At 58.1% G+C, this 14,165-nt stretch overlaps 3 protein-coding genes across 3 annotated transcripts; 1 reads left to right on the top strand and 2 right to left on the bottom strand.

The window, feature by feature from the left end:
• Positions 1-652: 652 nt before the first annotated feature.
• Positions 653-2,356, bottom strand: MRPL16 (mitochondrial ribosomal protein L16). The gene is made up of 4 exons (XM_086613738.1): positions 2,314-2,356; positions 1,931-1,996; positions 1,650-1,798; positions 653-1,170 (listed from the first exon to the last, which is right to left on the bottom strand). Exons 1-4 carry the CDS (start codon positions 2,354-2,356, stop codon positions 685-687), a joined length of 744 nt encoding a protein of 247 aa, XP_086469864.1. The 3' UTR covers positions 653-684.
• Positions 2,357-2,830: 474 nt separating this feature from the next.
• CBLIF (cobalamin binding intrinsic factor) lies at positions 2,831-4,963 on the bottom strand. The gene is made up of 9 exons (XM_086613972.1): positions 4,894-4,963; positions 4,579-4,758; positions 4,277-4,420; positions 4,031-4,174; positions 3,755-3,930; positions 3,441-3,675; positions 3,178-3,322; positions 2,976-3,094; positions 2,831-2,892 (listed from the first exon to the last, which is right to left on the bottom strand). Exons 1-9 carry the CDS (start codon positions 4,961-4,963, stop codon positions 2,831-2,833), a joined length of 1,275 nt encoding a protein of 424 aa, XP_086470098.1.
• Positions 4,964-7,286: 2,323 nt separating this feature from the next.
• LOC147528568 (zona pellucida sperm-binding protein 3-like) lies at positions 7,287-10,323 on the top strand. The gene is made up of 9 exons (XM_086614160.1): positions 7,287-7,350; positions 7,830-8,002; positions 8,524-8,636; positions 8,809-8,912; positions 9,032-9,203; positions 9,352-9,463; positions 9,583-9,763; positions 9,847-9,999; positions 10,082-10,323. Exons 1-9 carry the CDS (start codon positions 7,287-7,289, stop codon positions 10,321-10,323), a joined length of 1,314 nt encoding a protein of 437 aa, XP_086470286.1.
• Positions 10,324-14,165: the final 3,842 nt, after the last annotated feature.

Below are 14,165 nucleotides of genomic sequence, written 5' to 3' on the forward strand. Positions count from 1 at the left end.
CCTCCCCATTGCAGGTGGCCTTTCTCCTTCCTGCCCCACTGCCCGGATGATCCCACCCGCATCCGCCTGTGGCTCCAGCCATCGGAGAGACCCCAACTGCCAGCCTCGGGACCTGCCTGCCAAGCCTTTGTCCCCAGAGCCCTGAGGACATCTCACCACCACAGCCCGTGCATCCCCGGAGGAGTGGAGACCACCTGCCCTGCTCTCCCCTTCCCTCCTACTGCCAGGCAAACGCCCCGAGGTCCCCCCTCGCTCCCCATCCTCCGTTTGGCTGACAGTCAGTGGCCCCGGCGAAAAGCAGCCCCCTCCTTGGTGGCAGAAAGCGGCCAAAGGAGCCATGTTCCTCCCCGAGGCAGTGCGCAGGTGATGTAGTGGGCTCTGCCTTGCTCGGGGTGGAAGGAAGAGCCTCTTCCCTCGCTCAGAGCTCGTCTGCGGTGACTTCTCTTGTCTCGCCGGCTCTTCGGATGTGCAGCCACCTGCGTCGGAGCCCTCCTCCTGAATAAAGAGATCACCCACACTCTGCTCCGAGGTGCTGCGTCAGGGAGGTGGGGGTGGTCTCAGCAGCAGGAGACAAGCCCTGATGCACGTATCGCCTCCAGGTTGCTCCTGACCCACCGTTTGTGCCTCCAAAAACCATAGCGGCTGAGGCAGGTTCTTGTGGGAAGGTTTAATTAAGGCTGCTCGTTACACCCTGTGTTTCAGGAAGAATTTGCCCCAGTAGCGTCCCTTTAGCCGCAGGTCATAGGGGCTGAGGTACTTGCGCATCCCCAGCATGTTGGCAGTGACGACGCGCTCAAAGGTCCAAGGATTTTGGTTGTTGAGCCTCTTCTCCTCCTCCTCTTGCCGCATCTGCTGGAGGCCGTCACGGCTGATGGGGATGGCGGGGAAGGGCAGTTTTCTGGCCACCTGCGTGAGGAAGGGTTTCACCTCCCCAAACTCACAGTGCCCGCCTACCTCCACCACCAGACGCCCGCTCTTCACCGCTGTCACATAGTGGTCGATGGGGCCTTTGCCGCCCCCCATGCGGTGTCCCAGGCTCTTCCGCGTCACCGGCTTGGAGGGGGCCGGCACGCGCCAGATGGCAAACATGGTCTTGGGGTCCATATTGCGGCCGATGGTCAGGCGGATCATCTCGAAGTGGCCCCAGTGGAGGTACCCACCCCCCAAGGCCTGTGGGGGAAAGGACGGGGCATCTCAGGGACTGAGCGCTGGCGGAGTGCGGGGGGCAGAGGTTCCTCTGTCCCGCCCTGCACTAGCGGCCATCCCTCCAACCTTCACGCACACTTTTTGGGGGCGAGCAGCCTCACTGAGGACTTTTCAAAGCTTCCTTTCAAATTTAAAATCGGTACTGTGTTCCTTATCCCCTCACTGGGGAAACTGAGGCCCTTCCTGATGGAGGTAGCTCAGTCGATCCAGCTTTTTGGAGCCAGTTTGGGACCAGTTCCCTCCAGTCACTGGTTTGTTTGGAGTTTTCAGGACCCACGGGCAGGTTCGATGCCAGACGGAGGTCTCCAGCCTGGAGGTGCCCACTTCTGCACCCTCCCCATCCCCTGCCCAGCCTGCCCAAATGCAGGCCCTGGCCCCTCCAGGCTTTCCCCTTGCCACTCCCTTGGCTCTGGCTGGGGGGAGCAGGGCCCCATCCCGCTCACCAGGATCCCGTACTGGCCCTGAGTGAAGTCGGTGGCCTCCTGGGATGGGCCGCGGATGTCACGCAGCTGCCGGGGCTCCCGCCTGACCTTGGGCACTGCTGGGACCTTGTCCATGAACTTCAGCTTTGGCTTCTCTGGGAAGACAATACCTGCCGGGCGACACACGTGTGGGGGTCACCGGCCCCAGCATACGCCAGTGCAGGGGGGAGCGGGCAGCAGCAGATCCAGGGGTGCCCCTGCCATCCCTATGGGATTTTTTTTACGCCATGAATCCCTCTTACCGGTGTAGTCCGGGGGCAGCACGTACTTCTTGAGGCCCGCCCGGGGGACGGCGACTCCGCCGGCACCTGAGGGACAGAGCGGGGGCTGATACAGCGGGAGGGGAGCCCGGGGGCGGCTCTGCTTCCCGGGAGCAGCTCTAGCAGCGCCGGGAGGGAACCCCCGCCCCCCGCCCCCCTCCCCGGGTGCCGCAATCCCCGCACAGCCGCCACGGCCGACCCAGCAGTCCCGGACCCCCACGCTCCCTCAGATAAGGCGGGAGCAGGCCCGGGCGCCCCGATGCCGGAGCCCCTCCCGCCCGGCTCGCCCCCCGCCGGGCGCCCCGGTCTCGACCACGCCCAGGGCAGCCGGCGGCCCCGCGAAGTGCTGCCCGAGCGCCCCTGACCTCCGCCGGCCAGGAGCGGCCGCGGGAGCCGCCATCGCCACATCGCCGCGCCTCCCCCGGCCCGGAAGTGCCGGTAGAGCGCCGCCATGCGGTCCGCGCGCGCACCCGCCCGGCGGGGGGACACGTCCGGTAGGACGGTCCGTCGCTTCGGCGCACCCGAGAAACGCGGAGGGGAACGTCAGTTCCGGGGGGAGCGTTGGGGCTCAGCGCGGCGGAACCCGCGCCCCGTGCCCCTCCACGACGTCGCCGCCGTGCCGGCCAGGGGTCCCCGCCGGGCAGGACCTTCCCCCGCCCCGGTGTCCCGTCACGGCTCTCCTGCCGGTCCCGGGCCTGCCCTGCCGCTCTCCCCAGGGCCTCGTCCCCATCGAGGGGTCTGGGCCCTGTGTCCCCCCTGAAGGTCAGAGGGGCTGTGGGCGCCGCCACTTCAGACACACACGCACACACACAGACACACGGCTGTGCTGAAAATGGCTCTTTATTGCCTTCGTGGTGCAGGGCCACGTGTCCCTGGGTGGCTTCAGTAGGTGCTGAAGACAGCCTGGATGTGCTCCCCGTCCCACGGCTTGTAGGTGCCGACCCCTGCGGTGGAGGCACAGGCATGAGGCCTGCGGGGTACCGCAGCCCCCGGCACAGCCTCTCGTGTCCCCCCCTGGGCTGCCCACCTTGCTGGAGGGCGTCTTCGCCACTGAGGAACTGCCAGTAGGTCCTGTCATCTGAGTTGGCGGCCAGCCCGTGGATGGAGACCACCATGGGGCCCCAGGACGTCTGCTCCGTCTGGAAGCTACCGGGGAGGCGGGTGGGCGCGGGGCTCGGTGAGGGGATGCCACCGGCCCTCCCTGGCCCCCCTTCCCCCCCAGCTCTCACCTAAAGTTTTGGGGTTCCTTCTCCTCTGCTGCCTGCAGCACCTTGAGCAGCGTGGAGCCCTGCAAGACCTGCACTGAGATGGTGTAGCTGAAGTGTTTTCCCTGCAGCTTGTTGATGATGGAGTAGTGCACTGTGATGGAGGCTGCTGGCAGGGGAGAGGGACGGGTTGGGCATCTGGCACAGTGCCACGGGGCACAGGGCGGGAAGGGTCTGGGAGCGTCGTCCTCACGGGGTCTGGGGGCTCTGGACGGGAGCAGCCATACCTCTGTGAACCCTGGTTGTAGACAGCTTTGGGGACTGGGACGATTGTAGGCTTGAGGACGTATCAGTGCTGGTGCAGTCCACCTCAGCCGCTTTCAGGTAGGATCTGTCCAAGAGGGCAGGCAAGACCTGGGCGATGGCCATGGGCAGCTGGTAGTCATGGCTGTACACCACTGCGAAGGCCTGGGTGCAGTCCCACTTCCGCGGGGCATAAAACTTGCCTGTGGCTCCCAGCACCTGCGGAGGAGGTGGGAGGCGGTGTGAGCAGCCCCGGGAGCAGGAATGGGCAGCCACGGTGCCACAGCCCTCCCTGTACCTGCAGGGCCAGCCCCATGCTGTAAATGTTCCCAATCATGCCATCCTTCTCCTCCTGCTCATCGAGGAAGTCGTTGGTCACCACCGACAGTGCCTCCCAGAGAAGGTCCTGCACATCATCAAGGTCCGTCTGGCCGTATGTGCATGCCAGTGCCAGTGCCGCCATGGCGCGGGTGTCTGTGAGGTCCTGGTGTCACTGCCAAGCCCACCGGGGCAGAGCTGTTGGGAGCGGGGCTTTGCGAGTGATGGAAACAGTGGGGCCGGAGGGGTTCCTTACCCACAGAGAGGTGGCTCTCGGAGCTCAGCAGCTGCTTGGCCAGGACCACGGATGCCTCTTGGTAGCCACCCACACTTGCCAGGCACAGGGCCAGGGTGTCCAGGCTCACGCTGTACAGCGTGGTTTTCGGGATGCCCTCCAGCTCTGCAAAGCAAAGCACAGCGAGCTGATGGAGGAGCTGGGGCGCAGGATGGAGACCCCTCCCTACCCCAGGCACCCCAGTCCTTCCCTCCCGTCCCGCCATACCCAGGCTGGCCATCTCCTCGTCTGTTTTCTGCTGTAGGACGTGGAGCAGGTCGACGGACTGTCCCAGGGCCTGGATGTCCTGGGGGTTCTGGCAGGAGGAGAGGAGGGCGAGCACATACAGAGCCACCTCTCCTGAGGTCATGTCTGTGGGGACAAGAGAGCAGCCAGGGCATGCAGGGGGCCGGGGCTTGGCACCTCAGTCCCTGTCTGGAGCAGAGAGACCTGGCAGTGCCAAGTCTGCAGTACTAGGTAGGCTGGGACTGGGTGCAATGGCAGGGGTGCATCCCCCTATCCTTCCCTACCTTTCTGGGCTCTCTTCACAGCCTCCTCCTTTATCTGCTGGAGCAGCAACTTGTGGGTATAACTGTCGGTGGTCCCAGCCAGGTTCATGGCCAGCAGGATGCTGGGATTTGGCAGCTCATCCTCCTTGACAGAGTCCTCCAGCTGTTGCAGCATCTTGGAGACCAGTTGTTGCGAGGCAACTGGAAGGAGAAGGATCAGGCACTCCGCTAACACTCATGGCATGAGGTCACTGAAGACCCCACGTCCCCTCCACATGGTCCCTTGTAGGGTCACCAGTCTCTCTCCGGTGCATCTGCGGGAGGGCTGACACTCACCACAGCTGTGGGCAGCTGTGCCGCCGGCCTGGGCCAGCAGGACTGCGATGATGAAAGCCACGCTGAGCATCCTTTTGTCCTCAGGGCAAGCAGGTCCACTCGGGCTGGCAGAGTCCCATGGGCACTCGTCTCTCTGGGTGTCCTCTCTGCTTTTAGCTGCTCCCAGTGCTGTTCTCCAGTCACCCGCCCTCCCACAGCCGTCCCGGCACTGCCAAGTGCTGCTGGCTTATCTGTGTGCCCAAGGCGTGTCAAACAGAGTTGGAGGGTCACGGTTATGGGAGTTGTAACTTTCCATTTGAGGACACGGAAATTGTGAGGGACCAGTTGAATGCCCATGAGTCCATGGGGCTGAATGGAATTCATCCCAGGTGTCATGGTTTGATGTGGGGGGGAGGTTCTGGTGGCAGAAGCTGCCCATCAGACCGGACTCCCATTCCCCTCGGGGCTTGAGCCAATCGGCGCCTCTGCGAACTGCCCTATTTACGTGGAGACAAAGGAACCAGAAAGGTGTGTCTTTGCCCAGGAGCGAGGAGAGGGGAGGGGGTTGCTGCCCCCGCTTCTGGCCAGGCGGCGGCCAGCGCCAAGCTGGTGCCACCCGCTGAGCATGGCCACGGCGGAGCCGCTTGGGGAGCTTGGGGAGAGCCCTGCTCCTGGGGCGCCCACTGGGCCGAGTTCACCCAGAGAGTACTGAGATCTGAGAGAAACGGCCACACAGACACCAGGTCAGTGAAGATGGAATGGGACGAAGTATCCCAGAGCTGAGTTTCCCCTGCAACCGGTGGCGAGACAGCAAGTGGCCCCCTTGCAGCCATGGCGGTCCCGGGGGACCAGAGACCCACTCGCAGCCCGTGGAAAACCCACGTCGAAAAGAGACACCTGGGCCTGAGGACAGTACGCATCTAGAGTCTGTGGGATGACCCCCTGTTGGTGGGGAGGTGTTTTGTTTAAAGGAGATGCCTGAGCCTGAGGACAGTTGTGAAGCATTGGCACAGGTAGAGACGCATTTAAAGTCTATATGACAACCCATGCCTAAGTGAGTGGCAACAACTCCCTAAGAATCCGAGACTGCAGTAAAGCCCGCACCAGAGCAATCCACTGGGGAAGGATTGCATCCTGTGGGTAGGACTCACGCTGGAGAAGTTTGTGGATTTTCCTCGTGAGTAGGGGATCCACTGGAGCACGGGAAAAATGGTGTAAGGACTCCTTCTCCTTTAAGAGAGGAGCGGCAGTAACAACATGGGATAAACTGACCTGCACTCCCCCATTCCCTGTCCCCCTGCGCCGCTGTGGGGAGGAGGTAGAGCTGGGAAGAAAAGGAAAGGTGGGCGGAGAGGTATTGTTTTTAAGATCTGGCCTTGTTTTCTTTTTATCCTTTTAAGTAACTGGTTTTGCCTGTCTTTATTCTTTTAAGTAACTGTTAATAAATTGTTTTGCTTTAAGAAAGCCGAGTCTGTTTTGCCCAGGACCATGGTTGGTGGGTGCTCCCTCTGTTCTTGTCTCGACCCTCAGTCTTTTTATTATATTTTTCTCCTCTCCACTTTACTGGAGTGAGAGAGCGACTGTGTGGAGTTTAGTTGCCGGATCGACCTAACCCATGACACCAGGGCACCGAAGGAGCTGGTGGGTGTCACAGCAGGACCCTCACCTCAATCATCTACCCAAGGTCCTGGGCACCTGAGGAGGTCCTTGCTGGCTGGCGAAGACAATTTGCAAGGAAGGCTTGTACTTCCCAGGAAATTACAGCCCTGTTTGTCTACCCTCATGACCTGGAAAAATGATGGAAATGGTCATCCTGGGCGCTGTTGAAAAGGATTTAAAGGGTGGTGCCATCACCAGGCATGGTCAGCATGGCTTGATGATGGGAAAGTCCTGGCTAACTGATCCAATACAGGATCAGCCTGCTACAATAAGGTTGCCCACCTTGCAGACAACAGAAAGCTGGTGGATGTTGTTTTTCTGGATTTTAGTAAGGTTTTCCATCCTGTGGCTCTGCAGTGGGAGGTTGCCCCAGGGACATGCTCATCACCTTGCATGTGAGGACCAAGCTGGTTTTGGGGTGATGAGGGCAGCACATGGCCAAGGATTGACCCCCACCTTTTCCATCACCCTCCAGGTAGGCGCAGTGACTAGACCAGGGGAAGGACAGGACCAGGAAAAGGAAAAAGACCAGGATACCAGGACCAGGACCAGGAAAAGAAAAAAAGGAAAAGGAAAAGGACCGGAGGCCCTTGATTTGCTCCCTAGGAAGAGGAGGAGATTTCTGTGGAGATAGGCCCCAGGTGGGTGTGACGGTCTGTGGGGACCACCCGGCCTCCCATTGGGAAAGCTGTGGCCTTGGCCCAGGTATAAAAGCCATCAGTGGGGGCTGTCCTTCCTTTTCCTTCTCCATTATGATGAAGGCTCTCAGGTGGTTCATACTCTTTCTTGCAGCTGCAGCCTGGGCACAGGATGCCCTGGGTAAGGGACTGTTGTGGGGGAGTCCTGCTGGGTCTGGCAGGGCAGGGGGAGAGGGCAGTGCCCCCCCTGGGCTGGGCTGTTGGATGTCTCTGCCCTGGGCATGGTGGCTCTTTGCTGCAGGGTGGTGAGCATGGGTGATGGCTGGCTGCCAGGGGAGGGGGACCACAGTCTCCTCTCCACCCCAGGCTGCTCCCAGCTCCAGACTTGGGGCTGAGAGGCTGGATCCAGAGCAAAGGAAACCTGGGGTGAGTCCTGCTTCTCCCCCATCTCCCTGTGGGGACCCTCCAGGAGCATCACAGCCACATTGGTACCCTGGGGTGACAGCACAAAACTGCTCAGCCCCTGGGACTGCCTCCTTCCCTGTCCTCCCTAAGGCTGTAAATGCTGAAATGGGAGAACTCGAGGGGACATCTATGCTGGGGGCAGCCTGGGGACCTCAGCAAATTGGCTTATCCCTCCCTCTCCTTGTCCTGCTGAAGTCTTGGTGACATGTGGCCACACGTGGCTCTCTGTGGTGGTGCCGGCTGGCCTCCTGGGAAGCCATGTGGCTGATGGGGAGCTGATGCTGGGATCTGGCTGTGGGGTTACTGCTGCCAATGTGAACGTGTACCAGCTGAAGCACCCACTTGTGGGCTGCAGGACCACCCTGGAGGTGAGGAGCTGGGGTGACTGTGCGTTTCTGATGGAAGTGCTGCGGCAGCATGGTCCTCCTCGGGGCTGGTGTAGAGTGGAAGGGAGGGGGCCATGTCCCACAGGGAAGGGATAACATCAGGGCATCCTTGGCTGTGGTTGGGAAGGAAACCATGCGGGATGGGCAAGGTGGGTCTTCCACAACCACCCATCTCCCTGGGATGCTTGTGCCATCGTTGTCACCACACCTATGTGTTGGATCAGCTCCGGGGCTGGACCCCTGTGTCCTGCTGTTCCTCTGGCATGGTCCCCAGGGAGAGGGCAGCACCCACTGGGACAACCACCCTTTGTGCGAGGGTGGGAGCACCAGTTAAAGCAAGTGGGGCCATTACCAATGACCTGAAACCAGGCTCCCACCGTGTACCGAGGAGCTTTCTTAGCTCCTGGGTGTTCAGCACCATTCCCGAGGTGCTGGGGACAGGGAGGGGACACCTGCTCTGAGCTGGGTGACACCTTCAGCCCTGTGTCTGCTCATTCCCCCAGCTCCTCCCGGACAGCATCCGCTACAGCAACGTCCTCCGCTACCGCCCCTCGACCAGGGGGACAGTGGCTCGTGTCAGACCCTTCTCCCTCCCTGTGAGCTGTTCCTACCCCCGGTAAGCAGGGAGCCCTGTGTGCCCACACTCCCAGGGTGTGATCCATGATGAGACCCCCTGGTCCTGGGCAGGGAGGGTGCAGGGGGGATGGGAGGGGTGCGGTGTGCAGGCAGGAGTGCCCTGCCGGCTCCCGGCAGCCTGTCACCCAGCTCAGGGATGCTCTGTGGTGCAGGATGGGTAGTGTTTCGTCCGGAGCTATCCAGCCCACCTGGGTCCCTTTCAGCTCCACCGTCGCTCACCGGAGACGCTTGCGCTTCGCCCTGGATGTATATGACAGTGAGTGGGGGAACTCCAGACCCCCTGTGTTTGTGTGTGGCAGGGATGAGACCCCCCCCCCCCGCCTGGCCAGGGCCCTGGGGCAATGCTCGGGGCAGCCACAGCCATGTGCCTTCCAGGTACCTGGTCCTCCCGCCTGCTCCAGCCCACTTATTCCCTGGGGGAGCTGATCAACATCGAGGCGTCGGTGAGCACTGACCCCCACCTGCCTTTGAGGGTCTTTGTGGACGAGTGTGTGGCCAGCCCGAGCGTGGTGGCGCAGCTGAAATATGAGGTCATTGCTGACAACGGGTGAGCACCGGAGCTGGGTGCAAGTTGGTGGCTGCTGCCCCAAATTCCTGCTTTTCCCTCCTCGCTGGGACCCTGTGGGCAATGGCAGAGCCTGACTGGTCCCAAGGGGGTGATAGTGCCCGTCTCACCCCATCTCCCATCCCAACAGGTGCCTACTGGATGGGCAGCTTGGTCGTTCTCGCTTCCTCCCCCAGCGTGGAGACGGCTTCCTCCGCTTCCAGCTGGACACTTTCCTCTTCCCGAACACCTCTGGCAGCCAGGTCTGTGCCAGCGGGGTGTGGGGGTGTGTGGTTACACCCACCCACCCGTGCTGGTGGTGATGGACGGAGAGCCATGGGGTGGCTCAGGTGGTGTGGTAATAGGATGCTTGTCCCTGCAGATCTACCTCCGCTGTCACCTGAAGGCTGTGGCACAGGGGGCTGGTGGCACCTCCGCCAAAGCCTGTTCCTACGACCATGTGGCAGCCACCTGGCGCTCCCCAGATGGGGCTGATTGTTCATGTTGTGGCTCTCCAGCCGGCTGTGGGGGCCGGCGGCAGCGCCGGATGGCTGACAGCGGGGGTAAGAGAAGCCCTTCAGTGGGATCCATGAGCCTTACGGGGGATGTCTTTGCCCAGTGGTGCCTGATGGGCTTCTCTTTGCAGGGCTCCTGGGTGAAGCCAGCGTCCGCCTTGGTCCCCTGAGGCTGCTCTCAGCTCTGCCCAGCTTGTCCCCGCTCCCCGTGGCACTGGAGCCCACCACGGCACCGCCTCGCCACCCATCAGTCCCTGTAGTGCGGGGGGAGAAGAGGGACTCAGGTGAGTGCGAGCTGCCCCATGGTGCTGGGGGGTGGCTGGGGTGATCCTGCTGTCCCCCTCACCCTGCTGCCTCTCCCCACAGGGCCGGCTCTCCCTGTCCCTGGTGCCATGCTGGCCATGGTGGCCATGGGCTCCATCCTCGCTGCTGTGAGTGTGGCTGGCTGCTACTGCTCAGTGCAGCGTCACCGGAGTGGGAACCAGGCAGGGGACCCCGAGGCAGCCCCAGAGGAGCCCTGTGCTGTGGCCATGGCCCCCACGGCAGCCGGCATTGCCCAGGCCACCCCTGGGAACCCCCCTGCTCCTGTAGACCCTGCTGTCGTGTGAGCCTCCTTGGTTTAGAAATAAACCTGTGCCAGAAAGGCTGTGCTGGGTTGGTGTGGAGACAGGGCTGGTGCTCAAGGTGAGTGAGTGGGGGGAGATGTGACATGTCCCCGGTGGCCACTCTACACCCCAGCCTACAGCCCCCTACCTAGCACCATGACTGCAGCCCTCCACCCTGGGGATGTGTTGTGGGTGCCGGGAGCTGGGGTGGCATGCGGAGAAGGGGGAGCAAGAGCAGAGCTGCTTTGGGGGAAAACTTTAGTGTCCCGTCTGGGAGCTTGTGGGCATGGGGCCGTGTGGCCTTAGGCTGCTGGGGAGAGAGGGAGATGGGCTGAAGGGGTCTTGCTGCTTGCCCATGAGTGGAGGCCAAGTCCCTGGGGTGGGGGGGAACACGGCTCAGAGGGTCCTCGTGCCTCTTTCCTGCAGGGTGAGAGGCTGGGGGGAAGCAAGCCATGCCTGTCCTCGGCTGCTGGTGAGCTATGCCATGGACACCACTGAGCTGTGGTGACCCTCGTGCTCCCTCCCCTTCATCCACAGGATTTGAATTATTTACTGATTTTTTTTTTTTCTCCCCTACCTGGAGTTCTTGGCTTCTGCCCTTGACTGCGATAGGGGGATAGGTATAGGAGTAGGCATAAGACCATATAAAACTATATTAGCTGTTATTTCTATGGATAGGTTTAACAATAGGCATAAGACTGTATTAGCTCTGTGAAATGTTAGAAGTTATCAAATACTAATCCCTGCTTTGAAACACTAACTACCCGGAAAGAAGGCCAGTAAGAGAGACAAAATAAATGCTAGCAAGGTTGTAACTCGTGACCCGTAGGGAGAAAGAAAAGACAAAGAGGAGAGATAAGGACTGACAAGAACTAACATTTGTCTTCAAACAATAACAAGTAGGAGACAACCAAATGTTGACTCAAGGACAGGCCAGGCTGGGAACCGGTTTGGCTTTGCAAGCTCAGCCAAAACAGGAATTCTAGGGAAGAAGTGAAAAATACACAGTGAGGAAGACCTATGGCCTTCATCCTGAAGACCCCTGCCCACGACTACCAGGAGGCGTGTCGAGGTGGATCCTGAGGCGGGGCCTATGGAAATGATCTCCTGGGAGAGGCTGCCCTTTTGGGGAAGGGGGTTATGAGCATGTCTGTATAAATACAAGAAAACTGCTACGGCGGGGGTGCACATTTGTGGTGGAGCGATCCCCCGTGCACCCAGTGCTGCAATAAACGTACCTACTTTACAACTTTCCGAGTTGTGGAGTCTGTTTCCACACGTCAGTTTTGGTGAGCCAGGCAGGAGTCTCTCTGCTCAACTGTGGAACCGGCTGCGGAGCGGATGCCCCTCGGTGCGCCCCGAGAACTTTCCTCGGAGGAGCCTCCTCTCCTCAGCCGATTACCCAGAGGCAGACAAGGACTTCCTGAGCTGCGGACAAACGGTATGTTCGGTTAAGAAACATACGGAGACGTCTGCGTGTGGGGCTGCTGGTAAAACACGCGGAGATGTCCGTCGTGCAGCATTGTCCCCAGGCAGGGCAGGGTGCCCTGCGGTAAGGAGGGCCCTGGGGAGTTTGCTGCCTTAGAGGATCAGAGACTGGTGAGCTGGAATCTGTGCCAGCGAGAACCAGAGACTGGCAGGCCGCTAGCGATCTTGCGAGCAGATCGAGCAAACTCAGAGGCTGTTGCTGCTTCCCTAAAGGGTGAGGAGCCGTTTTGCCGTTTCACTTGGGCGCCTAAACACTGAGTCCGACATAGGGGGGTGGGTAAGTAGTGCAACCTCACAGTCATGACTTATGTAATATTAGCAGCTGCAGGAGGGGTAATAGCTGGATTGGTAATTGTCTGTTATCTGCTGTGTAAATATTCTGTTGTTCCTGTTGTTCCATGTTTTGTGTAAGTAACAAGAGAGGACATTTCATTCCAGCTGACCTGGCCCTACACCCTGGAAAGGGTGAGAGGTGTCAGAAAGCAAGGGGGACGATCTGAAATCTCTATATACTGCTATCTATTGTAAAATCTGGTACCGTGTGTTTCGTAAAGTTTATACCATTCAAAGTTTATACCATCTAACATCAGCGCATGTAATAAGGCCTTTTAATGTTTAAGTTTGCTGGGCCAGCCCTGAAATGTGTGATTGTGTGATTAATCACTAAGTGAGTGAGATGCAGCCTGGCTGCGGAGCGAGTGTGAAGTTCTGATCCATGGTTCCGTGTTCTCCGCGAGGAGAGCGGCTGGAAACGAATGAAGTGCACGATAATGTAAAAATCTACGTGTGAGCGAGCGAGATGTGCAATTGCACATGAGGCAAGTGTGGAGTCTGAATCCGCGGTTCTGTTCTCCCGTGAGGGAAACAGCCGGGGACGGACAAAGCGAGTGACAAACTTAGAAACTGTATTATTACGCACACGAGCATCAGGCAGAATGTTTAGGTGCAGTTAAAAGGGAGAAACGGAGTAAAGGGGAAAGTAAGTGAAATGGGGGGAGGAAAAAGTAAACTTTATGAAAAATCCCCTTTGGGATGTATATTAACACACTGGAAAGATTTAGTGGGACAAGGAGGTATGGAGAATACAAAGAAACTAATCAAATATTGTAACCAATGGTGGCCACTTTATAAGCTAGAAAATGAAGCTAAATGGCCCAGTGAGGGTGTAACACTAAATTATGACACGCTTTTACAATTAATGTTGATCCTAAGAAGGGAAGAAAAATGGGATGAAATTAAATATGCAGATATGTTCTTTGTTCTCCGAAATAACCCTGAATGACAGGGAGATTGTGGACTAATGCCTCAACGCGATCCTATAGTCCTCTCATTAGAATAAGAAAACAAGAGGGAGAACAAAAATAAATCAAAAAGATGCTGCTCAGCCTGCAGCATTCAACAGAGGTGTACTAGAATAAGTAAAACATGCCAGGACTCAGAACAAGTTCTAACCGATATTTTCAAGCCTCCCCCCTCGGTCTCAGGAGCGGAATGAGGGTTCAAATGATACCCCTACTCCTCCAGACAGCCTGATATCCTCCCAGCTGGCGGCAGCAGAGCAGCCAACAGCAACAATTCTGCAGGCACCCCTCTGGGAAGCAGTAGGACCGGACAGTGGGACAATAAGAATTAAGGTACCATTTTCCTATAATGATTTAAGGGAATGGAAGACAGCTGCTCAGGAATATTGCAGCGATCCAGGAAGCACCACCCAAAATCTTAGATTCATAATAAAGCAGCACAACCGTGATTGGAATGATATGCAATTATTGTTAGAATGTTTAACTGAGACAAAGAAACAATTAGTCATAAAAACTGTCGGTGATCTTGCAAAAGATCACTATGAGGCTAGGGGAGGAACAAAAGGAAATGGAATTTTTACTAGATACGGTGGCAACGTATTCAGTTTTAAATCAGGCCTTGATGCCTTTAGGAAATGATTACATTGTAGTAAAAGGAGCAACTAGCCAGAGTGAAAAGGCTTACTTTAAAATATAAACTGGGTAAGCAAGTGGGCATTCATAAATTCTTGTATGTGCCAAACTTGCCAAAAGCCCTTTTGGGAAGAGAACTATTAGAACAACTGGGAGCCACGATAAAATTTAAAAAAAAGGTGAAATTACTCTGGAGGTAAATGATCATCAGTATGTACAAATAATGAGCTTGCTTTTAGTTAATGTTCCCACAGAAGGAAAAATTGATGCAGAAATCACCTACCAGGTATATCCTAGGATTTGGGCAACTGATGTTCTGGGACGTGCCAAAAATGCCCAGCCAGTGGTAATAAATTTGAAAAATGGACAGAGTGGTAAGAATTAAACAATACCCACTAAAAAAGAAACATAGGGAAGGGATTC

Source organism: Tauraco erythrolophus, chromosome 6, assembly GCF_009769465.1.
Source record: "Tauraco erythrolophus isolate bTauEry1 chromosome 6, bTauEry1.pri, whole genome shotgun sequence".
NCBI lineage: Eukaryota > Metazoa > Chordata > Aves > Musophagiformes > Musophagidae > Tauraco > Tauraco erythrolophus.